This window comes from Asterias rubens, chromosome 21, assembly GCF_902459465.1.
Source record: "Asterias rubens chromosome 21, eAstRub1.3, whole genome shotgun sequence".
Taxonomy (NCBI): domain Eukaryota; kingdom Metazoa; phylum Echinodermata; class Asteroidea; order Forcipulatida; family Asteriidae; genus Asterias; species Asterias rubens.
Window position 1 is genome coordinate 501,569 of NC_047082.1, and position 26,458 is coordinate 528,026.

At 40.0% G+C, this 26,458-nt stretch overlaps 2 protein-coding genes across 3 annotated transcripts; one reads left to right on the forward strand and one right to left on the reverse strand.

Annotated features, from left to right (window-relative positions):
* Nucleotides 1-3,346: 3,346 nt before the first annotated feature.
* LOC117304442 (tRNA dimethylallyltransferase-like) lies at nt 3,347-16,381 on the reverse strand. Of its 2 annotated transcripts, XM_033788899.1 has the most exons (9): nt 16,244-16,381; nt 15,306-15,542; nt 13,923-14,518; nt 13,276-13,418; nt 12,575-12,692; nt 11,831-12,027; nt 11,264-11,373; nt 4,681-4,804; nt 3,347-3,717 (listed from the first exon to the last, which is right to left on the reverse strand). In XM_033788899.1, exons 1-9 carry the CDS (start codon nt 16,379-16,381, stop codon nt 3,536-3,538), a joined length of 1,845 nt encoding a protein of 614 aa, XP_033644790.1. In that variant the 3' UTR covers nt 3,347-3,535. The 2 variants fall into 2 exon arrangements, with proteins under 2 accessions (XP_033644790.1, XP_033644791.1); XM_033788900.1 differs by lacking the exon at nt 4,681-4,804 and having other exon boundaries at nt 3,690-3,717.
* On the forward strand, nt 6,177-9,589 carry LOC117304444 (tripartite motif-containing protein 35-like). Its single transcript, XM_033788901.1, has 3 exons — nt 6,177-6,551; nt 7,287-8,344; nt 8,815-9,589. Exons 2-3 carry the CDS (start codon nt 7,288-7,290, stop codon nt 9,435-9,437), a joined length of 1,680 nt encoding a protein of 559 aa, XP_033644792.1. The 5' UTR covers nt 6,177-6,551; nt 7,287; the 3' UTR covers nt 9,438-9,589.
* Nucleotides 16,382-26,458: the final 10,077 nt, after the last annotated feature.

Genomic DNA, 26,458 nt, shown 5'->3' on the forward strand with positions numbered 1-26,458 from the left:
CAAAACATGTAAAGTTTAGTCAAAAGAGGGCGCTATAACAAAAAACATGAATTTTTTTTCATCATTTTGATTGCATAACAGTTTTTGTTATAGTGGCCGTGAGTACTCGGCATCCAAAAGTTCCTAAAAGTTTTTGCTATAGCGCCCTCTTGAGTGCGGAAGAACTTAGCCTCCAAAATACCTTGTAGAGCGCCCTCCCCGGCATTAAAGTACATAGTTGTGCCGGCCAATTTTTAAAAATGGCCTTTTTGAGCCAGGATTTTTTGTTAAACAAACCGCACGGGGTTAAACTTGATCTTTTGACTGATATGGGGCCATTTCATTTTTCGGCCAGTTTTTAAAAATGGGCCTTTTTGAGCCAGGATTTTTTTGTTAAAAAACTGCAAGGGGTTAAACTTGTTGTTTTGACTGATTTCGGGCCATTTTATCTTTCGGCCAATTTAAAAAAATGGGCCTTTTTGAGCCAGGATTTTTTGTTAAAAAAACTGCAAGGGGTTAAACTTGTTCTTTTGACTGATTTGGGGCCATTTTATTTGTCGCCCAATTTTTTAAAATAGGCCTTTTTGAGCCATGATTCTTTGTAAAAAAAACTGCAAGGGATTAAACTTGTTCTTTTGACTGATTTGGGGCCATTTAATTTTTCGGCCAATTTTTAAAAATGGGCCTTTTTGAGCCAGGATTTTTGTTTTAAAAAACTGCAAGGGGTTAAACTTGTTCTTTTGACTGATTTTGGGCCATTTAATTTTTCGGCCAGTTTTTAAAAATTGGCCTTTTTGAGCCAGGATTTTTGGTTAAAAAAACTGCAAGGGGTTAAACTTGTTCTTTTGACTGATTTGGGGCCATTTTATTTTTCGGCCAATTTTTAAAAATGGGCCTTTTTGAGCCAGGATTTTTGTTTTAAAAAACTGCAAGGGGTTAAACTTGTTCTTTCGAATGATTTGGGACCATTTAATTTTTCGGCCAGTTTTTAAAAATGGGCCTTTTTGAGCCAGGATTTTTGGTAAAAAAAACTGCAAGGGGTTAAACTTGTTCTTTTGACTGATTTGGGGCCATTTTATTTTTTGGCCAATTTTTAAAAATGGGCCTTTTTGAGCCAGGATTTTTGTTTTAAAAAACTGCAAGGGGTTAAACTTGTTCTTTTGACTGATTTTGGGCCATTTAATTTTTCGGCCAGTTTTTAAAAATGGGCCTTTTTGAACCAGGATTTTTGGTTAAAAAAACTGCAAGGGGTTAAACTTGTTCTTTTGACTGATTTGGGGCCATTTTATTTTTTGGCCAATTTTTAAAAATGGGCCTTTTTGAGCCAGGATTTTTGGTTAAAAAAACTGCAAGGGGTTAAACTTGTTCTTTCGACTGATTTTGGGCCATTTTATTTTTCGGCCAATTTTTTAGAATGGGCCTTTTTGAGCCAGGATTTTTTGTTAAAAAAACTGCAAGGGGTTAAACTTGTTCTTTCGACTGATTTGGGGGCCATTTTTTTTTTCGGCAAATTTATAAAAATGGGCCTTTTTGAGCCAGGATCTTTTATTTAAAAAATTGCAAGGGGTTAAACTTGTTCTTTTGACTGATTTGGGGCCTTTTATTTAGTCAGTACAGCTGAGAAAACACAATGAGGAAATAAGTTGATGACCTGAAAAGTTGTGCCTGTATTACATTGGATATTAAATTCATGAAAGTAAAGTGTAAGGTGTTGTATAAGTGCACCATTGCAAGCAGTTTAATTAATTAATTTCTTAATTTTGCTCATATCATCCTGGTAAGGCTAGTTAAAAGCAGGGCCACCACGTGCAGGTCCCAGGATACCAGCCCCGACACTACAAGACGTCCCTAAAACAGGCCAAGGAGATCATCAGGTCCCTCGCACTCTTTTTACAGAGCGCCCAGGTCCATGCCCCTGTCTGAGGGGGGCACCCCCTACTCCCGAGACGCGGTCCCTAGTCCCATGGCCTAGACTAGGAACTAACCCGTTTGGTCAACCATACATGTAATTGTGATAACACCAGAGCATCCTACCCGCTGAGGAAGATGATGCACCTTTAAGATCAACCACCAGCTGTGAAACAACCGGCCGGGCTGAGACCCCACATACCACGTGCATGTGTCCAAGTCCCTTTTCGCAATAAGTCTGGAATTTCCCATGCTTTGTACTTCCGGATTCCAAACAATACGAGTGACGCACCACAAAGGCCCTAAGATCGCCAAGTAGCGCATAAAAACGCATAATTGTGCCTGCTTACAATAGTGCACTTATTTACAAAAAATGTTAACTGTTTGTTTAAAAAAGGGAAGAAGACCAAAACATGTCACTAACACCATGAACACATCTAGAATAGTTTTCACAATTTAAGAAAATTTATTAACTCCAAATGCGAAATTAGATTATTTATTTCTCACCAAATATCACATTTCAATCATAAATATTTCAAGGGATGTTTTCTTTAACTGTCATCATTAGACCGTGTAAGTTTGATGAAAATCTATGACTTTTTTTATTTTGTTACTAACCAATTCTGTTAAGCTCCTTTAATAAAATGTTATGTGTCTGTCTGTCTGTCTGTCTGTCTGTCTTTATGAGCTTCCCATCAAGGGAACTCAGCAAACTCCTACAAGAGAATATAAACACCAAGCTAGCAAAGTTGAAATCTCAAACAAACATTGATTTAGAGTCTATGTTTATGAGTTGCATAAATCAAGATATTCTTGACACCGAAAATTAAAAGTAGGCGGCTGTGCTCCGAAACGAACTCAACAAGCCTCCCTACGGGATTTTTTTGCACAGAGAAAATCAAAAGTATAACGGGTCAATTTGAAACTTAGGACACATTTCACATTTCAAGCGTAGTGGTTTTACTATTTTCTGTGCTTGTCCTCTAAAAACATTCAGCCAATCACAGGCCAGTAATGTATTCAGTTCAACCAATCACAGCACGCGCTGCATTGAGATAAGGTCTATATAAAACGGCAGCACATTCTGTTTCAAGATCACTTCATTCAACACGTTAGAGGGGGACACCTCAACTGTTACAGCACTGAGCAATAGTAACTTTGAACACATATAATTTATTCAGTCAATAATTTGTGCATTATGGGACATATAAACAAAAAGTGCACCCTTTCTGTAAAACAATGTCATTAAAATACATTTGTACATGCTAGAATAACTTTTGTCTCATGATCAGTGAGACGAAAATTATTTTCATGACATTGTTTTACTAATAAATATCTCAAAAACTACAGCACCTTAGCAAGTAATATTTTCAGGGAAGCTTTCTACCATCATTATCTCCAAACTGTGTAAGTTTAGTGTAAATCTGTGGACATTGTGTTTTGTGTCCTACAAAAAGTACATAGACCCTTTTTTTTGGGGGGTGGGGTACAAAAAAAAAACCCAATTTCTTTAATCTAGGCAAACAAAAAACAGAATATCGTTTTGAAATGGATGAATAACATCCCTGCAATTATTTGTAGCAAAACAGTGACTCTCAATGAATTTTGTAGAATTTTATAGTTGTTTGAATTCCAATATGTTTCCAAACTACATCTTTGTGTTCTCATCAACGATTTGTTCCACAACTTTCGTGTCACCCATTAATCCCTCCTGATGTTTTTCAACGACTGTGGTTTCTACGGTAACCAATTTCTCCTGATAAGACCTCATCAATGATGCCAGCTTCACTTTCCTTGCCTTTTTGTAATGCCGCTTGGATTTCAGATGTCCTGAAATTAAAATACCAAAAGTAGCTTACTCTTTGACACAAGGAGTATACTGGTGTTTGACAAATACCAAAAGTATACCCTGCCTTTAAGTTTACAACTACCAGCACTGGACAAATTTACTTTATTGTTTAAAAAAAAAAGTAGAATTTGAAACTTTTCACTGTGCAGATACAATCAGTGAGGTTTGAGGTTATACTTGATGTCAGTAACTTATGGTCGTTTTGACAAGGATTAGTGGTGTCCATTCATAAACAACATGATTCTTGTTCACACTACTCTATTCCCCAGGGGCAGCCCCGGGGATTATCAGCCTTTCCCACTTGGATCGCTTTACCCCGGATCTACAAATTGGCATACAGGCCTCTTGAAGGGCCACAACAATTTCCCTCTTGTAAGGGGCACCTCTATGAGGACAATGTCAATTTGTACAGGAACCTTGTACAGGGCACCACAGCAAAAGTACAGGGCACCACAGCAATTGCTGCAGATGTCATGGGTTACTTCAAGGCCTGGGCATACCTCGGGGAACAGCTACCACAGCTCTAGAGTTGGGGTAGGGGTAAGTGGTTAAACCATGGGTGTTCTTGAAACAGGCAGCTAAAACCTAGTGGAATGGGACCTAGATGGAGACAGTATGAAAGAGAGCCAGGGTAACCAAAGGGTTAAAAACTCCTAGGACCTCCCCAGGGCTGTATCAGTGTAAAAGGGCCTTGGTGTTACAGCACACCTTACTAGAAAGATGGGTGAAAATATCAATGCAGACTTCACAGAGGCAACAAAGGCAACTGCCTCCATGCCCTCTGGTTATTGCCTTGGTGCCCTTAAAAAGGCTCCAGAATTGTTTGTACAATTTCCTCATAGGGTGCCCTTTACCAAAGAGAGAATGCCTTGGTGCCCTTGCCCTTTCAAACAAGGCATACATGACTGCCAATGGCTGATTGGAAGAAGGAAATATAATCTTACCAAGCCACTGCTGTTTGCCCACGAACACCCTCCCATCACATACATCACATACATGTTTGGAACAGGCGTCTTCGGATGGAGTTGGACCTTCATACATTAGAGGAGGTATGGGCGACTCATAACCCTGTCAGTCAAGAACAAGTAACGATAAGTTGGCTAATTTCTACCATCAATGGGATTTCTTCTCTGTACATTGTCAAGACTAATGCTGAAAGTATTAACATTTCTTGTATTTCCTGTGATTTGTTTCCACTTTTTTCATCTGAATATTATTTATAATGATTTAATGTATGATTGTGAAGCGTCGACAATAAACTCTTATCCCCCAGGAGTGTAACAAGAATCAACATTAACAAGCAATTCTGTTAATTTGGCTTTGCTCTTCCAGAGTTCAAATTGCAGGTCTTGTAGCTCAACATTTTTACTGGGACAACAATTTATTTCACATGACCAGATTCAAAATGAGTTGAACAAGCACTACGAGACATTGCCTTGGTGCCCTTAAAATGTTCCCAAGAAAGACAAGACTTCAGAGGTGCCCTTTAATAAGGAAGCTTTCCCTTACAAGGAACAAAGAATCAGGCCTGACGCTATCTACCATATCTACAGATATACTCAAGCCTAGCGCTTCCTCCATGTCATTTAATCTTTGGCACTTCATTGAGGGAAATGAAAGTGTCTACTGAAACGTTAAAGGAACATTACAGAATTAGTATGACAAAAAACTTGTCTTAGATCACAGATTTACATCACACTAACATGGTCTAATGATGACGATAGTAGAAAACATCCCTTGAAACATTTCTGTCTGAAATGTCATATTTGATGAGAAATAAAATCGATTGCATTCGATCTCAAACTTTCACATCTTGTATCATGGTGGATTACATAAAGTGCTTACACTGCCAGCAAATGTTTCCCCTAGCAAAAACCAATTGTGTATGTAATTTTCCTTTAAATGTTTTCTAGGGTGACTGCCAAGGTCAACGAGGCAAGTTGTTTCCTCGTTTCGTCCTTGGCAAATCTCTGAGGGAAATTAAAGTTTCTTCACTACTATCTCTAACTGCCATAAACTTGGGTGTGATCTCTGGCTAACACGACAGTCACAGGTTGAAAAGCTTCCCCCAACCAAGAATAAAGATCTTGACAAAATATTTTTTTAATATTTCAAATCCCTCTTTCTAAAACCAAATTCATTTAAAGGGAATTGTTTTTCAAAATGTTAAGCACTATCAACAGCTGCAGTGCTTCTTTCCGTGTCAGTTTTTATGATTAATAATTTTTGGAGTAATTACCAAAAACCTACTCCCCCTTTAATTAAACAACTAGTCAAACAGACATCAGTTTGGCTGATCAGGAAAAAAAAAACAAAAAAAAAAGGTCCCTGCCAACATATCACGTCATGCGAACCATTTGTAACTGATTCCCTGTTTATATGTTTCCTCAGCAGAAAATTGTAATGCAATATGAAAATATGTTTGATACATGTACAGCCGACCTAGCAAGACTTTTATAGCGATCAAATTGTTATTATTTAAAGCATTTCCTTATTTGTGCAAAGTAAAAGTACATGGCATTGTACAAGGTATAGAAAACTCCAACTGTGTGGAATTATTTATTCAATACACATCTGGTACTTTCCACGTCACGCACCGGTGCTTCTTTTTCATAAAACCAGACGAGAGCTTACAGTACATTGGAGCTACATGGTATTTGCAAGCCCCAGGCACCATTTCTCTCAGAAACGCCCCAAGTTTTTAGTGATCCAGTAGGCTGCGATCATTTCCTCATCAACTTGGCTGATTGCATACTGGGCTGTGAACTGTACCCGCCTGACTATCAACAGGCAACGATTTTGACAACGAGACAAGGTACGTGTTTGTTTGTTTAGACAATCAAGTTGAAACTAACAGTTCTTTTCAGAACTACCCCAACTCATTTAGAGATTATCATTACATGGTGTTACGGCAAACCAAATACTTTATCGTATTTCCACTATGCTAAGTTTCAAACTCGGCAAAGTTTCCACATGGGAATATAAAACACAAAGCTGGCAAAAACCAATCTCTTTCATAAAAACACTGCTCTAATATGAATATATATGAAGATGAATGCACAAACCAAAACATTGTGCTTTAGTAATGGACGACAATCCAGCTAGCTAGCTTAGGGGATTTGAATTGAACACACAACCTTGTAATTGCAAGTCACTGCAGTCTATCCACTGGACCACAAAGTGTTGTTTAAAGTATGACAGCAACTTTTGTTATATTTTTATAAGCACTGAAGTTTGGTTCTCACATAATTGAACAAAGATATGGTGCAGCATTTGTAATTGTAGCAACTCTCTGATGCCTCTGCTGATTGTAACTTAAACAAACAATGTTTATATAGTGGGGCACTTTTCATAACTTTTGTGGTGTGTGATTTTTAATTATTGCCTGGTCCATTTTTGTGGTTTTCCTTTATATTTTTATAAGTTTTTTTACAATATAACAGTGAGAGGGAGTAGCACTACATTACTTCTGTCGGTGCCAAATTTGAATACTTGGCCACAATAAGCCAACCATTTTAACGATGATTTATTTTTATGATTTATTTTACAGTATGGCTTCAGCTGATCTGGTGAAGAAAATGACCGAGAGTCAACTCCAATGCAGCCTATGCAAAGAAAGATACAACCAACCAAAAGCGCTTGACTGCACTCACAGCTTCTGTCAGAAGTGCCTGGTGAAGTACTACAAAGATGCCCAGAAGATGCCCTGCCCGGAATGTGAGAAGGAGACGGTACTTCCAGAGGAAGGAGTTCCTGGCCTGAAACCCAACTTATATCTTGAGAGTTTCTTAGAAAAGTTCTCATCACTTCAGATGACGGATGAAAGCTCCGCCATGAAACCTCGAGAAGATGCTGCATGCGAGAAGCATCAAGGGAGTAAGAAACTGTTCTTCTGTGTGCCGTGCGAGATGCTGATCTGTCGAGACTGTACTGTCATCGATCACCCGAAACCAGACCATCACTACGTTGACTGCGCAAAAGCTGCTAACGAACGTAGGAAGTCCGCCAAACAGTTCTTCCCAGAATACGAGAGAGAGATCGAGGTGTGCCAGCATTCTTTGCAGGTGGTGTTGAAAGCCATGAAGGACTTGAAGAACAACGTAGCGACGGCAATGTCTGAGGTTCACGTTACGGCCGCTGAGATAATCGCCAAAGTGAAGGAAGAAGAAGATTGTATGATCACCGCCATCAAATCTCAAGAACTTGATCGCGCAACGAGACTTATGGAGCAAGAGAAGAAGGTGACAGGGATGCTGCAGTCGAGACGATACTCGTTAGAGGTAGCTGAAGATGCCATGGAGAACTGCTGCGACTCAACTTTCCTTGAGATCTATCCCGAGATGCCGATGCTGTTCGGTCAACACGTCCCTCAACTTGACCGCGGTCTTTCCTGCCTGAGCTTTAAGCGGAACCAGACGAGTTTCAAGATCGTCCTTGGTGAGATTGACGTGGAGGGAAAGTGGGAGAAGAGTCTGGAGTTTGGCGAGGTGAAATTTGCTCGAGGGATTGCTGCACTCTCTGACCAGCTTGCTGTGACGGACCATAATCATGGTGTCCAGTTCTTCAGTCGTGAGGGTCAGCACAATACATCATTGTCTCTAGGAAGCAGTAAGTTCCTTTAATATTTTCCTAAGAAAATGTATACATAGGGTGTGGTATCACTCCAAAAACAATTTGAACAAACTGGGAGGGTCAAATTATTTTTGGATCTACAAATGTAGGTACACAGGTTATTTAGAGTAAAAAACACATGACCTGAATTTGAATCCCACACTTGACCATGACATGCTACACTATTGTTTAAGGATAGACAAAGAGTTAAGTCTAATGTTAGTTTTTTAAGTAAACACACCATACATCAATATGTGAAAATTTTACTGGGTTAGGTTTTTGAGGATTATACCCTATACAAATATTTTGTGCTATCTATTAAAAAAAGTGACCAAAGTTTTAAGGTTTTGTATGGAGCTTGTATTCATCTCTGCATTCTTATTTGAATATGGCGATGATTTATGGAGCGATCCTGTATTTGAGAGCAGAGACTTAATTATTTTTTGTTTTTTGTTGCCAATCTCCAGACATCCATGACATAGCAGCTCTCAATAACCGCTTGATCGTTGTCGACAACACCAAGATCGTAAAAGTATACAACGGTGACGGTTCTCTGGCCTTCGACTTCACAACAGTGCCAATCCGAGAGTTGGGCAAGGCAAACTTAGACCTCAAGAGCGTCGCAGTCAAGAAGGACGGCAACATCATCGTGGGGGACGTCGAGAGGAATGTCCTGACAGAGCACAGCCCGACCGACGGCTCTCTGATTCACACCATACTGGTCAAGACGGCACCCTTCTTTTTAGCCAGCGATTGCACCAACAACAGAGTTGTGGTCAGCGGTGGACTCCAACATGAAGTGGACATTGTCGACGGAGGTATCGCGTCTTTGTTTACTCTCCGGCCGACCATTAACAGCCACCAGGTAAAGTACTGCCGAGGTGTTTGCTGTGATAGCTCCGGTATGTATGTTTTGATCTGTAACGGCGCCTACGACACCGGGCATATCCACCGTTACGACGCCAAAGGTAAATTTCTGGGCTGTATTGCTCAGGATCTGCACAACCCAAGCGGGATCACGTTCACATCGGACGGGCAGCAGCTGGCAGTGGCAGACTGTACCTCCATCAAGATGTTTCACAAGGTGTAATGTCGGACTAACTAAAAATGGACGGTCGACCAACACAAACCACCATGCCTCTATGTTTCTCATTAACAATCCTACAAAGCCAGGCCTGATACTTCACGGAGGCGACGAAGGCGATTGCCTCCATGCCCCCTGGTTGCATTGGTGCCCTTAAAATGTTCAAGTAGAAATTTTAACATTTCCTCATAAGGTGCCCTTTACCAATGAGGAGAAAATGCCTTGGTGCCCCTGCCCTTTCAAAAACAAAGCATAGGTCTGCACAGGTAGGGTCATAGATTGGTTTTATGCTGATTTATAGGTCAATTTTTTAAGAAATCTACACTAATAGTCTCAGTTGAATGCAGAGTAGACTAACAGAGAAAAACAGAATAAAAAAGTCACGGTATTTTCACAAGAACATCAAATCCATCGACTTGTAGTGAGGTTACAGCGGGTACCAACCCATATCTGGCTGCAGAATTCACAAACAGACACCAACCCCCAGAAACCTGAGAAACGATTCAGCATAACCCAGAATCGTTTCCCAGATTCAAATATTTGTGGGTGAAACATTCTCCAAACCATACTACTACAAAGGGGATCTTTTCTCATAATAGTTGACACTAACAACAGCTGCAATGCTTTTCACCAAGTAAGTTGTTATGGCATTATTTTTTGGAGTTTTCCCTAATCTACATGTATGACCCTACGCTGCCTAAAAATGTTGGAAACGGTGACAGTTTTAATGAGCAAAGTTTTGTTTAGATAAGTTCACGTGAGCGTGATGTTTTATATTCACTCCGCGGAAATTTAATTGATGATAAACTCTCTCTTTCAGTGTCGATGTTATGTTTTCAGCTTTCATTGCTTTTAGTTTGTTTACTAAGTACATTCCTCAAAATGGAGTTGATCTTGATAAAAGAGTTCTTGTTTTTTGAAAAACGATATGAAACAAAAACCAGTGGTTATGAAATTTGAATATTTAGCATCTTAGTCATTTATACATGTACATGTACATGAAAGTAACCTAACAATGTATTGCATTTACTAGTTATCCACATATATCCAGAAACATTGTTTTATACCCGATTTAAGCATACCAAGTAATTGTCAAGGTGTACTTTGTTTCCAAAGTATTGACCCAATTCACCTGACGTCATTACAGAATAATCTTGGATGTGCCATTTGGTGGGCAATGTCACTGTGCGTTATTCATGTTAGGGGACGCGTCGTTTACACATAAACCTTATTCCCCACCAAAATGGTGAGCGTGGCTAAGTCACCGCGTGTGACGTGCGTGCAAGGGGTCAATAAAGGAAAACTGCTGCAACTTGGTGGAAGGCAAGTGTCTGGTGGAATGTCATTTAAAGGAACAGGATTGACAGAGCTGACAATAAATTCGCAGACAGTATTAATTCATATTAATTCATACATACGTGAAATAGCCATCCTGCAAAAACTCTGGCTTAATTAATTGTGTCAGATTCTGGCTAAAATAGTGGACATCAACTGGGGGGTGGGGGGGGGGGGAGTATGTTGGCAATACCCCCTGGACCCCCATCGGTTACACTACTTTGGGATGAATTTTGTACTTAGTGCACACATGAGGATGCCACAAGAGTTTGGTCCTGCCTGAGTCCTGGAGTACGCTTTGGCGACCTCAACCACAAGCATTGGTCATCAGTTGAGCATTTTCGCGTGTTCGGTTGAGCGCGGTGACGCTGCTGTTCAGACCAACCGGTAACCAACTTGTTGAGACGGTTGGGCTTTGGTTGGGGTCGCCAAAACTACTCCTGATAACAAAAGTGTTTTTAAAATCTACTTCTGAGAGAGGTAGTGTTTTTTCTTACCTCCTTGATGGCTTGTAGGATTTTCTTAGCTGGTTCCCAAACATTTTCATCCCAACATGTTGGGTCTGTAGAGTCTAAACTGTACACTGGGGGCACGTTGTCACCGGGACCTGCATGGTACCAGTGAAACAAAGTTAACAAGTTTCATTTTATTGATTCTGATTGTGAAGCCCAGGACTCTCAGAGAAGCAAACTTGATCACTGTACTCGCCAAGAACCCAATGGAGAGAAGACAAGGAAGGAAGTTCCACTTTAAGATGTGGGGGAAACACCTAGAGAATTATTCCAGAGAAAAACCACACAATCAGGAGGGGACTGAAAACCCATGATTCTATCCAGGGTCCTAGAGGTCGAATAATGCAGCTTATCGCAATAAATTTACATAATATTCTAAAATATGCAATCGCTTTTATACACAGAATGCTTTTTGTATTAAATAATTATTTTGATATTTTAACTTTTAAGAGACCATTCATTTCTGTATAATCATCACATTACTCCGAGATACGGCTTTTTACTGTTATTTTTTTTATAAATAAATAAAGCAATATGAAACAGCAAACTTACGTCTGACAAATCTATTCTTGACCCATCTGTTCTGCCGTCTTGCATACTGCCTCGTTGCTATCCTTAGTTTCTCCACTCCATCTTGGAGGAGTTTCTTTGCCTCTAAGGAATCTCTCTGCTCCCTAGGTAGGATGAGATATGGATGGAACTCCTTAAACCCAATGGATTGAAAGATACCTTGGGTATATAAAGTCTCGCTGTCAACAAGAGTTACAAAAAAAACAAGAATTACACAAAATCAAGAATTACTCAAAGTTTCTTTTAACAAATCCTGCTGCATTGCCTCCAGTGCAACCTCATTCCCTCAAAAATATAGTTTTGACCCACCCATCCACCTCAAAGCATCAGTAGTCTTAATGTGTTTTGTTGTGGCTTAAACAAACAACTTTGTAGATCACTCAGGAATGAAATTGTCAACTTGGCCAGACTGGGTATTTTTTCTTCTTTTTCATTTGTTAATAATTTTTTTTTAATATTTAAGAAGAGCAGCGATTGAAAGAGACCAGGTGATGGCGGCGACTCCAGGAGTGTGCCCCGATTGCAATTTGAGGACGAGGCTGCTACGGACGCAGGTATATGCAGAATGATGATGATGATGATGATGAATATTTTAAATGAAAACTGAATTTTGATTTTCAGTTATTTCTTTTGACATACCCACCCAAAATTTCATTTTCTTTTCCCATTGACTTTTCTGACTGGCCCATTATGAAACTTAAGCCCAAGACAGACTCGGCATCTTACCTGTCTGCTTTTGATTGTACTCTCTCCTCGTTGTACTCTCGATGAAAATTAAGAAGTTCATTCAGCAATCCCCGAGAGATCATGTCCTCAACTCTACCATCGAGTCTCTTGTCCAATACTTCAAAACAAATATAACAAAAAAAAACTATGAATGAAGGAGTATGGGTTCAAATCCCACTGTAATTGCTTCTCTTCACACAAGGGTACCTGCGAGGGTAGAGGTTGATATTGTGTATAACAAGCCTTTGGAGCGCCATGGCAGCTCAGGTCAGGGCTGTATACTCCCCACGGATCTGAGAAAGATTAAAGGAATGCTATTGGCTCAATGACCGGTGTAAAATGCGCTATATAAGAACCTATGAAATAAATGTGTAACCCCTCTTCTTTCTACAGCGCTAAATCCCAGAAAACCCAGCACTAACCCATGCTGATCTCATACATTACAATTGATGCCCATGGACGATATACTTCTCCAGCCTGCCCTACTACTGTAGGTGCTTATCGATGAAATAGTACAACTTGTTTACTAGACAGGAAGAACCTACAAATAAATAGTAAACTTGCGGGTACATGTACAACCATTTGAAATCTATTAAGTGGGAGTGTTGGCTCTAGAAAGAACCGGTGTGATCTTGACACTTCAAACAGTATACTCTGCTCGTCTTCAGGAGAATCTGAATTATATTATTTAATAGAGTTACCTTGGTGATCACACTGCAGCCAGAGAATACAGACATCGTTGAATCGAAGAGGTCCACCCAGCGGCCCACCTCCTTCCTCATCCTGCTGACAAGACAGAATCTCACTGTGGGGTCGACCGAGTTGCTCATACACCTGGAGGCTCCTGTAGAATGATAATAATCAAATCGGACTTTAGGACACAGCTCTTGACATACAATCAAACCTTTCTTGGTGACAAGTAATAGGGAGAGGTTGATGGTATAAAACATTGTGAGAAACGGCACCCTCTGAAGTGCCATAGTTTCCGAGAAAGAAGTAATTTTCCACAAATTTGATTTCAAGACCTCAGATTTAGAACTTGAGGTCTCGAAATCAACCATCTAAACGCACACACCTTCGTGTGACAAGGGTGTTTTTTTCATTCATTCAGATCTCGCAAGTTCGATGACTGATTGAGCTCAAATTTTCACAGGTTTGTTATTTTATGTATATGTTGAGATACACCAACTATGAAGGCTAGTCTTTGACAATTACCAATAGTGTCCACTGCCTTTAAAGGCAAATTCATTAGTGTTTGCATTACACTGGATGTCGAAAGCAAAAAACATACCCAAAAGTTTGTAAGAGGTAATTAAAACATCAGACAGAATACCAATAGATATCTAACCTAATAATCTTGCGCCTGTTGTTTGGGTGTAAAGAGTCTGCCCTCGCTGGGTCAATCTCAGCCAGGATTTGATACAGCTCTTCAGTCTTCGTCCCTTCCACGTCAATCCTCATCAGGTCGTCATCGTCCAACTCCTCATCGACTTCTGATTCATTGACAACATCCTCAGAATTTGAAAACAGTCCAACTGGAAGGAGATTCGAGATAATTTCAGCAGGATTTGTTGAGTCTGTTGTTGTCGTGGCAGGTTTGTTAGCTCTCATTTCATTTGACGATTCATTGCCTCCTTTGTCTGGTTCTTGAACTTTGTGACTCGAGGGAACTTGAACTTTAAAGCCCTCAGGGGATGTTAATGAAGTAGACGCACCAGTTACCTCAATATCACTTGTTCTATCAATCAAGGAAGGTTCTAAACGTAACTCACTGGTCTCTGAGGAGTCAGTCTTCAGTAGTTTTCTTTGGCTGTTACAGACGCTCTCTGAGTGAACATCTTTGTTCCTGTCTTGGTGAGACGTTGGATGTTTGCGTTTCTTTCTGATGCTCAGACTTTGTGGGTCTCCTCTTGATTCAAGAAGTAAATCCTGTGTAACCGTGTCCTAAGAAACAAAAGTATTTTATAAACTGTATTAATTTATCGAGTTGCAGTACATTGTAATCAATGCATACTATTAATTTTTAACCATATAAACAGATGAGTGTTTAGGCATATTACTCAGATGGGATTCAAACCCATGACCCTTGCAATTCTAGTCTTACCAACTAGACCACTGAGATTGCCCGGTATCTAGAGGCAGCTCGAATCCTATGTTTTGGCAGCGGGTACCCCAACATTATAATTGCTGTTAAATTTGCATAAAGAATATTAGTTTTGTTTTTTACCCGTATACACCGATGTAGATCAGCTAAGTGCCCTGACTTCTCACGATCAGCAGGCAGCAACTCATAATGCAGATTATAATTCACGATTAAGTTGAATGTAACTTTTTTTGTTTTTGCTATTTTCAAAACATCACATCTGGTCATATTCATCATTTGGTAAGCCATGTCATGTATCATAGTAATTCCACAAAATTAATGTACAGAATAAAATGAAGTACAACGTAGTAATATGGGATGTTTATAAGTGGAAAAATTTTGCAATCAAAGTACGACTTGCTCATACTTTGAAAACTTAGCATATAAGACATGTATGGATGGTGGGCTGTAATGGAGGCTATGATTTAAAGACCAATGAGAAAAGAGAGCCATAACAGCCCAACAAGATTGGTTAGCATCATCTCACCTTGACAAATTATTCCAAACAAGCTCCATATCATTTGATAATTCTATTGACAAAAAACATTGTATTATGGTCTAAAATGAAAATATGTATTAGGCTATCACCTCTTTTTCCAGTAAAACTTTCCAAAGTAAAGATTCGATGTAGTAGTTGGTGCCGCCAACTATCACCGGTACTCTGTTGTCCTTCAGTAAGTTCTCTATTATCGGTAGTGCCTTATTTCGGAAATCAACCACCGTGTACCGGCTAAGCGGATTCAAGAAGTCTATAAGATGATGAGGGCAGGCTTCTTGTTCGTCCTTCGTGACTTTGTTTGTGATGATGTCCAGCCCTTTATAAACCTGTACACGGACAATGGAAACCATAGTACTATAACTATGCATCTGACGAGTGACGACCAAGTGTATTCTCTTATTATAGAAGTCAGGGAATATGAGATTTAATTAGCAGAGTAAATTTTAGCTTAGCCAGTGATGTAATGCACTAAAGGTTGCTACTCATTCCTTGCTTTATGGTTAATATGGTTAAATGCACTGCGGATGGCAATGTCATATCAGTCATTATATTTATAACTCCAGTCAACTCAAGTCAAGGGGCGAGCGGTCCTACTACTTGCCGTCAACTCGCCGACTTGCCGTCAACTCGCCGTCAACTCATTTTCGTGCCGTCAACTCATTAAATTTACATGAAAAATCTATAAAACGGGGGCACGGAAGTGTTAAGTCTTGGCTAAACTACATATTTCTCATGGTTTGCGTTTTCTCAATTTTTATTCCGAAATAATGACCTAAAACTTACGCGAATGTTCTTTGAGCTGATACTTTACAGTTCTATGCTTCTTTTGTGGATTTTAAATGTATATTGGAGGAGTTGACGGCGAGTTGACGGCGCAAGTGAGTTGACGGCGAGTTGACGGCAAGTAGTAGGACCCGGGGCGAGACAGTTCTCAATTATTTTATACACAAAGGCAAAGCACACGGCACGGCTGTCGAGTTTCGGATGTTTATAAGAATGTTTATATGTACACGGAACACATGCTTACCTGCATTGAGTCAGCACTGATTATCTCCCCACCAAAATGCCTGCCAAGTTGAAGCGCTAACTTTGATTTTCCGGTTCCAGTTGCACCAAGAATAACAACAACTGGCAGACGAAAAACTGAAGAAACTGGCGCGGCCATGTTTCTAAAAAGTAAGACATAGCGCCCTCAAGAGGGCTGGAAGTACGAATGTTTATGAACATAATTATTGCGCTCTGCCTCCGGGCGGGATAAATACCGCCCCCTTTTTGGGTTGAAAAGTAAGACGGCCGGTTGAACCTGCGGACACAATTTTTGATGGTAGGCCGATGATTTATGGATTATTATGTTTTAAAAATAAGAACAAGTAGGTTGGCCTCGATCGCACATTAATCTAAACAACACGCTCCACTAGCAATGTCTTGGTCCAATATAATTGAAAATATTAATATTAATTTGTCTGCTTAGCAAAAGTGAGCAGAAGGCCTGTCACAATATTAGTTGTACATGAGACATATTTTGGCTGGTAAACTAATTCTGGTAAGCATGTGTTGTGCTCAGCTGCATGTTGTGCTTAAGCAGCTCGATGAAATTGAGCCCTGGTTGAATTCACACAGTTCTTAAACAATCATCACCAAAAATGAAACAAAAGAAGACCAAAATAAAACATTCCTGTGTATCTAGTGTCATAAAATAATTGATTGTTGGTTTATAGACTTTAATTCCAGGAAATCAAACAATACTTATCAACCTGATTAATGTATAACTTCTTAATCTAGATCAGCGGTTATTGTCAAAAACCCCGACGTTTCTGCGGTTTTTAGTCTCTGGCGTTCATAAGAAAAAACCGTCACTTTAAAGAACGCCTTGCGGTCTAATTGTCGTGGGAAAACTCCCCTGTTACTAACCACCAATCCTAACGCTTTACATCAACTCTTTCTAGAGCTACACTTTTCAAACTGAAACGGTTATTTCTTCTTTCAGGTATTCCGGTTTGTCCTTGAGGGTCCAGTGTGTTTGTAAAAATTAGGTGGAATGTCGAGTGGGGGAGACTGCTAATATAAAGAGAGACTTCCTCCACCCTCGGGGCAGCTTAGGACCAGGACAAATCGCGGACACCTGAGCGAACAGAATCCATCATGATGCGATCACTTCATGGGGTGATACGAACAAAAATAAGTTTTATTTTTCATTTTTTCCCCCTCATATTATTTGTGTTCATTAAAAGTTCCACAAGTGTGGTTGTTGTTGTTGTTCCTTTTTCTGTTGTTGTTGTAGTAGTTGTTGTTGTCTTTTATATAAAGAAAAACAGAGGATTTGGATGAGTGAATGATCTATCTAATACAACCACGGATGGTTGAATTTCAACCATCCGTGGTATTATGCAATTCTTTATACATGGATATGATACAATCCTTCATTCAACTTAAATCAACTGACAGTAATTAAACTCACACATTGTATTCATGCCTTTATATCGCAGGCGAATGACCCAATAAGCCATTTTGAGATATATTGGACACAATACTATAACACTTCAGGGTAGATCAGTCTCCATACAATAAAAACCAAACCAAACAATGTTCCCGAAATGTTCATTATCTCACAACTGCTAATGGTATTATAGAAGTGACACTAGGTTGTCACGTTGCAAATTATAAAATTTTTTAAGCACAACATAGCTTGGACCATGGAGCAATACACTTCTCCATGCTTGGACAAATCAATTAAATGCTAACACAGCTATGGGAGTTCAAAATTCAGTGTCGAACCCAGGAGGAGGCGGGGCTTAAGCTACCCCCCCCCCCTCAGAACTCTCGCCCCACCCTACCTAAATGAGATCGAAGAAACTTTGTAATTTCTTTGGTTTTCGCAATTAAACAACATGTTATTGTATAAATCAACTAACAACTGTCGGTTTACTTAAAGTCTTTGTCTTGAAGTTCTGCCAATAATTGTGGTGGATAAAGCCCCCCCCCTCCCTACAATAATAGGCCCCTCCCAAATATCAAGCAAAGAGTCTTTCGAAAGAACGTAAAAACATAATGTCTTTAGTTAATAATTGGGTACCTTTCAAATTATTTGAGAATGTGCTAATTCCAATTAAGATTATTTTAAAATCGTGTCCACTGCCTTTTAAATTCCATGTAACTTTTAAACTCCTGCGCTAGCCAAAGGTTTTGTTATATACCAGCAAATAATAAAGTGCAATAAAAGTCACAACCGCACAGCCCCTCCATTACAAATCAACCTTATTAGAAAAAACCCACTTAGTTACCTGTTCATGTTTGTTGTGTTGTCATTTTAGCCTTCGAGAAAGACTCTGCTAGGGTCGAAACGTCATTACGTATGTTTTGCATTTACGGTTGGTAAGTTGTTTGCAACAGTTATGAATTCTATTTTCTAATTAGGAAAAAATATAAATGAATTTTTTAGAAAAAAAAAAACAAGTAGCCTACAGAGATAAGCTGTTTCCATAAAACACGATAAAAGTGTAAAAAGAGGTAAAAATATGACATTTTAATGTTCATTTGAAAACTTTGAATGTAAAAAACGCCCACAATTATTATACACAGAAATGATCTTATGTAAGAAACCAATTTGTCGTTGCTCGTAATTATCTAACTACAAAGACCGCGTGGGCAAAGCCAGCCGACGTTTGACCACATCAGGCGATACCTGGAAACTGTAAAGGCCTTTAATTCCTTAAGTAAAACCTATTGATCCAAGCCGGTCACATTGTCAAGGCTTGAAATAGATGACGTGTACGTTAACGCATAGAGGTTTTAAACTCCATGCATGGAGACAATTACCGCGGTCAGTAGAGGGGCCACAGGGCGGGGGAAATCGGTCACCGAACCGCCCAGTTCCATGGTCACATTCTCGCCTCTCTAGGAGATGAGAAAAGGCTGTTGGGTCGACGACTCTCGGTCAATGGCCACTAGGTTCGGAAACCAACAGCCTAGATGCCGAAACTCAGTGACCTCCACTTTTTCACTTGTGAATGATCCAATAGGTATAAAATATCTAAGGTAATACACAAAATGGAGTCCCCTACCAAATTTGTATCCCCCTTTCAGTATAGGGCCTAAAGTAATGTGAAAACACCATGGCAAATGTCAATCCAGTGCATGCTCTCAGTGAAGACCAAGCAAATCCTCAGTTTTTTGTATTTTACGTGTTATTGAAGGGGATCTAGTCCTGACACAACCCACCCCCACCCAGAGCATGATCACTGACACGGAGCTCAAGCTAATGAAGGTGATTGCCTCCATGCCCCTGATCATGTCTTGTTGCCCTTGAAATACTCCAGTACAATTCCCTGATATTGTAGGGTGCCCTTTACCAAGGAGAAAATGACTTGGTGCCCTTGCCCTTGCAAAAACGAATCATATTTACAGGCCTGACGTCACAATAATGAGAGACGCAATCCGCAAACTGTCGGCATCACTTACTGTGATATCCCCATCTTTTCTAGCTGCATGTCACGAATTTAATGTAACACTCACAAAATTGATACCCTGAGCCCGACCCGGAGCGAGACCCCCTTCATTTCCGTACCTCCCGGGGATGCGGATCTCTCGGAATGGGTGCGACCAATTCACCCGGAATAAAAGGATTACCTATCAATACTGGACATACTGGTCTAGACGTTAGGAGATAAGCCCAACAATTGCACATTATAGGCTTGGGCAACTGTGGTTTGTACGGCCACCTATAATTAATTACCTACCGTTATCTTTTACCCGTGGGAGGTCATCAGGGGACTGGGGAGGGGGGAAGAGACTACAAAGGAGGGGGGGGGGGCACTGTTGGTGGAAAACCTGTTGTTATAACCATAGAGTAACAGACCATAGAGTATGGACATACCATAAAAGTCCACTTTATATTCCCTAACTCGTTCCTTTGCCTTGAGTACAACATTTCCTCAAGCGTCTACATACAGTCGATTACACCTGTAAGAGAAAACAAGTTAACATTACAGACCTGTATTTGGGGAGCACAACTGTCCACACCCATGAGAAAATACATTTACGTGCGTTTCTAGTATCTATTATTAGGGGGGGGGGGGCTGTATTTCTACCACCATGGTACAAGAAGCTGCATTCTTTGGAATGATTTGTGTAAATTTCTACCATCATGGCGTCAGTCCTTGAAGAAAATTCTTCCCTCTAATAATATATAGGTCACCAATCTTTAAGAAACAAAAATAAGAATGCCTTCATGTCCTTGGTGCCCCTTGCAACCCCACGCGAGACTTGCCCTGTATCAATATTATTACTGGGGCATTTTGGCTCAGTGGTTTCTTCCTGGTTCACTGCATTGGACTCCGGTTCCATTGCCCACAGCAGATACCGGACAAAGGTTTCATGCCTAAAGTATAAAGCCTTTCTCGATTTTGTGAACACTTACCTCCCTCTTCTCTCAAACCTTTTCACTTCGCTTATAATAATGTTTTATAACAGTTCCGCAGTGCTTAAGGTTGTATGGTCATTAACGTGTGAAGTATATTAACTACCAAATGCTGTAGGTACCTTTATGGTAGGGGTGCAAGTTTGCTTTACTTTTTCATCCCGGAGGCGTCGAATAAAACACTCTGGAAGTACCATTTAAAGTTGTAACTATTATCTAAGTGACAGTATTATATGAATACATTCATGTTGCTAATCCAGGATAATCCCACATGATCATCATATAAGTGTAATCAACTGGCTATACAACAAGTTACTATTACACAACCCCCTTTTCAATACTCAACGATCCGCCCACAGCGGGTCTGCTGTGCGACCAGAAAACAAGCTTACTTTAAAACCGAAGTAAATGCCGAATTAATTATAGGCCGACGGGACTTTTAAATGAAGCTGTATCGATCAGATCACACTGAGTGATGAGACGTCGGGTTTAACATTCCACACCGCCCTGACCGGCTGGTGGTGGACCTGATGCCCCTAAGGGCTGACCGGGCACAATAGCCCTTAATCAGCCCCTGATCTCCAGTCAATATAAAGCTAGCTACTGTTGCTAAACACGCTTCCTTTATTTCGATCTGAGGGATGTTAGTGTTGAATATCTCTGACCAGAAGGAAAAAGACACAGTATTGTAGTAAGTTCAAACATGAAGCCCTCTATGGTCCATACCACTACCTAGAAAAAACTTCCCTCCATGTTCAAATTTAAGGTCAATAAGCTTGCCACACTCTGCGATTGGTCAGTTCAAACCATGAACTTTCCCCATGTTCGAACGCACGGCCAACAATCCCCCAGCCAATAAGAAGCGAGACACAGTCTGCGATTGGTCAGTTCAAACCATGAACCTTCCCCATGTTCGAACGCACGGCCAACAATCCCCCAGCCAATAAGAAGCGAGACACAGTCTGCCCCATTTGGTCTGTTTAAACCATGGAGGAAGGAACCCATACTCAAACGCAAGACCATTAATCCATTAGCCAATAAGAAACGAGATACAGCCTGCCACAGTCTACGATTGGTCAATTCAAAGGAAGGAACCTTCCTCCATGTTTAAACGCAAGGCCGATAATCCACCAGCCAATAAGAAACGAGACAGTCTGTCATATCACAGTCTGCGATTGGTCAGTTTAAACACATAGGACGGTGTACTTTCCTTCATCCATGATTTAAAGTGAACTTACATTTAAGGGTAATCCACTCATAAAATTAAAGGCATGCCTTCATTTTGATATTATTTGATTCTTATTTTTTAGAAACACTCACTTCGAAGTATGGTTATATAAAATATATACCAGTTTTGATGCTCCAAATTTTAATTTATGAGAAGTGTCACGGGTCAGTAACGTTTCTCAGATTGTGTGACTATTTATTAGGGATTATTCTCCCTGCGTGGAAATTCGCTCCACCTTTTGAAATGACATTTTCACATGTTAATGTTATTGTAGAATATTGAGTGGTGCAACAAACCATAGAGCAAGTTTCTCTATGCAAAACCCAAAGGTAAACTTCGCCTTAAAACGCAAGACCTGATTTTCTATTGGTTGAGGTGGTTCAAAATCAGACGCGTTCTCTTGTTGGCTTGTGAGTTGTGACTCAGAAGTTTATTGCTTTCAAAAGTTTATTGCCGCATTGTTTATTTCATTTTCTCATCCACAAGAAAGTATCTCACCAGTTTCACCATGGCAAAGTCACACGATAAGACCCACCCATTACCGTTACATTCTTGATTGAAACCCCAAATGATTTATCACTCCTATCGGTGAAGTCTCGTCGATTCATTACCGAGATTAAAAAAAGGGAGGGTCATTATAACTAGCTATTGAGCTCCCCCTGAATTGAACCCATATAAGAGGGGGTCATTTTGTCCCCCAATCAGCCCCTCGTCCTTGAAATGGTTCGTGAACCCAGTACCCTTTTATCCGACAGGAAGACGACCCAAATTGCCCCCTTACCAGTCGATACCGAAAGACACCTCTTTTTGTGCGTCTATCGCGAACACCTTTTCATTTCGCCTAATGCTTTTTTTGTCCTTTCGTCTAAGGCTTAAGATGTGTCTTGTTTAGTTTGTCTTTTGTTAGAGGGGTGTACCCAAAGGGAACGCGGACTAAAGAAGCTAGAGTATTGTCCCAAACATTGGATAGTTGGAATTCCAAAGATGTGAGTAAAATGGTTACCTCAATACACTATACGAATAGGGCTTACAGTACATATACATTACAACTACAAAACTTATAAATTAATAATTATGTAATTAATTTTATTCCATTCATCAAAGTAACAGAGTATATTGTGGTGTGAGAAAATTTGTGATTTGTTTTTAATCCCGTATAGGCTTATTACGTCATCACTGTTAAAAAAAATTATTAGCGTAACATCTTACTTGCTAACGACTAAAGGAGAGCTGGATAGTATAAAACAGTGTGATAAACGGCTCCCTCTGAAGTAGTGTAGTTTTCGAGAAAGAAACAATTTCTCACTAAACAACTTGAATTTGATTTCGAGACTTCAGAATTAGATTTTCAGGTCTCGAAATCAAGCAAAGCACACAACTTGTGCAACAAGGGATTTTTTTCTTCCCATTATCTCGCAACTTCAACGACCAATATTGAGTTCAAACTTTACAGGTTTATTATTTTGTGCATAAATATGTTGAGAAACACCAAGTGAGAAGACTGATCTTTGACAAGGAAGTGTCAATGGTGTCCAGTGTCTTAAATAACTACAAAAGGGGGGATGGGGGAGTTTGTGGTAGTGTTACTGTGTTTGTTTTTCTCAAATTAATTTGATGAGATTATGTCCTTAGCCCGAAAGAACGCACTTTTTCCCAGAGAAAAATGGTTATTGCACTTCCTAAAAGAGAACGATTTTCTAACCAACGAGCAGCATTTCAAATTATTTTGTGATGGAGACAAGAGACCGAAAACGCCCTCTAGTGACAAGCGGACACTCAGAAATTCTATGCCTGCTTTTGAAATGAAAACAAATTCATTTTTGCTCTATGGTTGCGTGGTATGCCTACGTACAACCAACTAAACGATTGAAACAAACAATGTATTACAACCCCTTTAAAATTTCAAGCTGATGTCACAAAGCCCCGCTAACCGGAAATTAACAGTGTGTTATTAATTATCAATAATCACCCAGCTGTCATAGACTATGCACAAAGCTCAATATTGTCGTGCATAGACGCTTGGCATATAACATCCAGCAACATGAATCAATAAAACTACTCTGCAATGTGATTGGAATTAGCTTATTTATGACCTGATTCATTTAATGACATGTGTTTATTCCATTCAGAGTTAAAGAGAACAATAATTGATTTATTTTACAACTTCACACACAGTGGTGTTTAATTTAAGAGTGTTTGGGAAAATGGGCTTTGTTTGTTACCAGCAGAAAGGTTGTCTTTTCTGAGAGTTTAAACATCTGTAAAACATGATTGTATTAAAAAAAATATATATATATATATATTATATATATATACACTACGATTGCTTTTCAAGGGGGAAATACTGTAACTTATGATGGGTATTTCAAGGGGATTGTTTTGGTCTGTTTGTGAGCATTCACACGTGACAAAGCGTATGCAACTTTTCTGTCATGAGGGTCCAATATTAACTATTTGTCAGTTTATTCCCCCCCCCCCAATGTTTTATTTGAAAAATTAAGCTGGTCTGTTGTTTTTGTATCCGTTTAGACCATAATTTTTTTAAACAGTTGATGAATTACTTTGAAATTGAACAAAGAAGGCGTCTTGCACCGTTCTGCAATTTCAAAAGCTTAGGTGCTTCATAACTCCAAATTTGGTTTTAATTTTGCTTAAATCATTGCATAAATTATATCCAACGTTGTTGACCTCATCATAGTGCGGCCATCTTGATTTTCACCCATTCAAATCAATGTAATCAAACCGAGGCTTGAATGCAAAACATAGTCTGAGACTCTTTTACATACAAAGAATAGTAGCACCCAGTACCGTTATTGGATACAGAGAACATGACCCAGATCGTGGCAGCAAGATGAAAGACTACGCTTACCAAAATTATGCTTACCATGCAGAATAAGGTATTGGTAACCATGCTAACTACCATGTCACAAGTGTGTGACTGGTGTGACTATCCTGCTCATTTATGCTTAAGGAGCTCTATGAAATTGGGCCCAGATTCAAAGGTTACCAGCCAAACTACCATCTCACAAGTACTTTTTTATGACCGGTATACTCTTTTCTACTCAGCAGAGAAATATTAAGCAATATTTTCATATTCTAATTAGCAAGAAGAGCAACCTCCCGAGGTACACCATCATTACCGAGATGACAAGATGTAAATATCACCAGCGGAGTCCCCTTCTACCACTATCGCCGTCCATTCTCTTTGTTTCCCCCGTACGATCTCCTCCATCACCCCGTGCTCCTGGTCATCCCTCCTCCCGCATCAATGATTCCAGACGAATAACGTTGCCTGTGGCATTACCTTGGTAACATCATCTGTCTGGTCTAACCCTTTGTCTGCGAGCTTATATGTACATCCAATTACTACAGTCTGACTGTGTCGTATGTGTGATGCTGTCTGGCCCCTCCTCCTCCTTCTCCAGACATTCTCTACAACATCATTCAGCTCAGATGGACGAGTCCATTATGATCAGAGGGATGGAGGGAGGGTCAACAACTACAAGTCTGGTGAAGTTCCTAATAATGAACATCCCCATGGTGGAACAAAAAATGTGTGTAATATGATTCTTAAATTGTATGAATCTGAAAGAGCATTGGATTTTATTACCGAAAAAAAAATAATTCGGAATTGGCATGAAGAGATGTAGTATCAGTGCATAAATTAATGATGCTCACAGCTAGTTGTGCTTCGTTTTTGAAAGGGCATTGGCACAAAGCACTTTCTCCGCAGTTTTAATCAAGGGCACCCTCCGAGGAAATTGTAAATTTCTACTGGAGCATTTCAAGGTGCACAAAGGCAATGACCAGCAGGGGGCACGGAGGCAATCGACTCCATTGCCTCCGTGAAGTATCAGGCCCGGTGCTCTGCGAGTTCGAGAAATAATCCTCAGCAGTCCAGTCTCTTGAGCTTCAAGGAAAGATGGAGATGTCCTCACGGATGAGAGCAACGTCTTGGATGACTGCAGTCTCTCTCTCCAGACTCCGCCCCGTATAGTCTGTAATGGTCTGTCGTCTAGCCTACGCATATAGATGACTCATTGATAAAACCACACGCTGCGTTTGAAGAGCAAGAGGAATGGAAGAGACGGCTGGGGATGAGGGAAGAATGAGATGGTGGTACATATAGTGATGAGACACAATGGATCATCATGTGTGAATATCATCAGATTGTCGTCTGGGATGTCTAGGAGAATGCGGTGGGGATTTCGAGAGGTTGTAAAAATGATGACTCAGTGTTTTTTGTTTATAAACAGAGAATGACTTCATTTGCATTCTGTCATCATTCCTTGTGTCTTGTATGCAAAGCCATTTCCTGCAGTGATGCATGGGAGAAACATAGGACTGTGCACTTAGTATGAGAGATTGGATACCCAGGCATGTATGCTTCGTTTTCGAAAGGGCAAGGACACAAATGCATTTTCTCATAGGTAAAGGGCACCATATGAGAAACTTGTACATATCATTTGAAGGGCAATGACCATGGGGCATGGAGGCAATCACCTTCGTTGCCTCCGTGAAGTATCAGGCCTGGATAGTTCATTAAGGATGTAATGTTGATTTAATCCATCATGACTTGGTTGAGCAGGGGAGATATA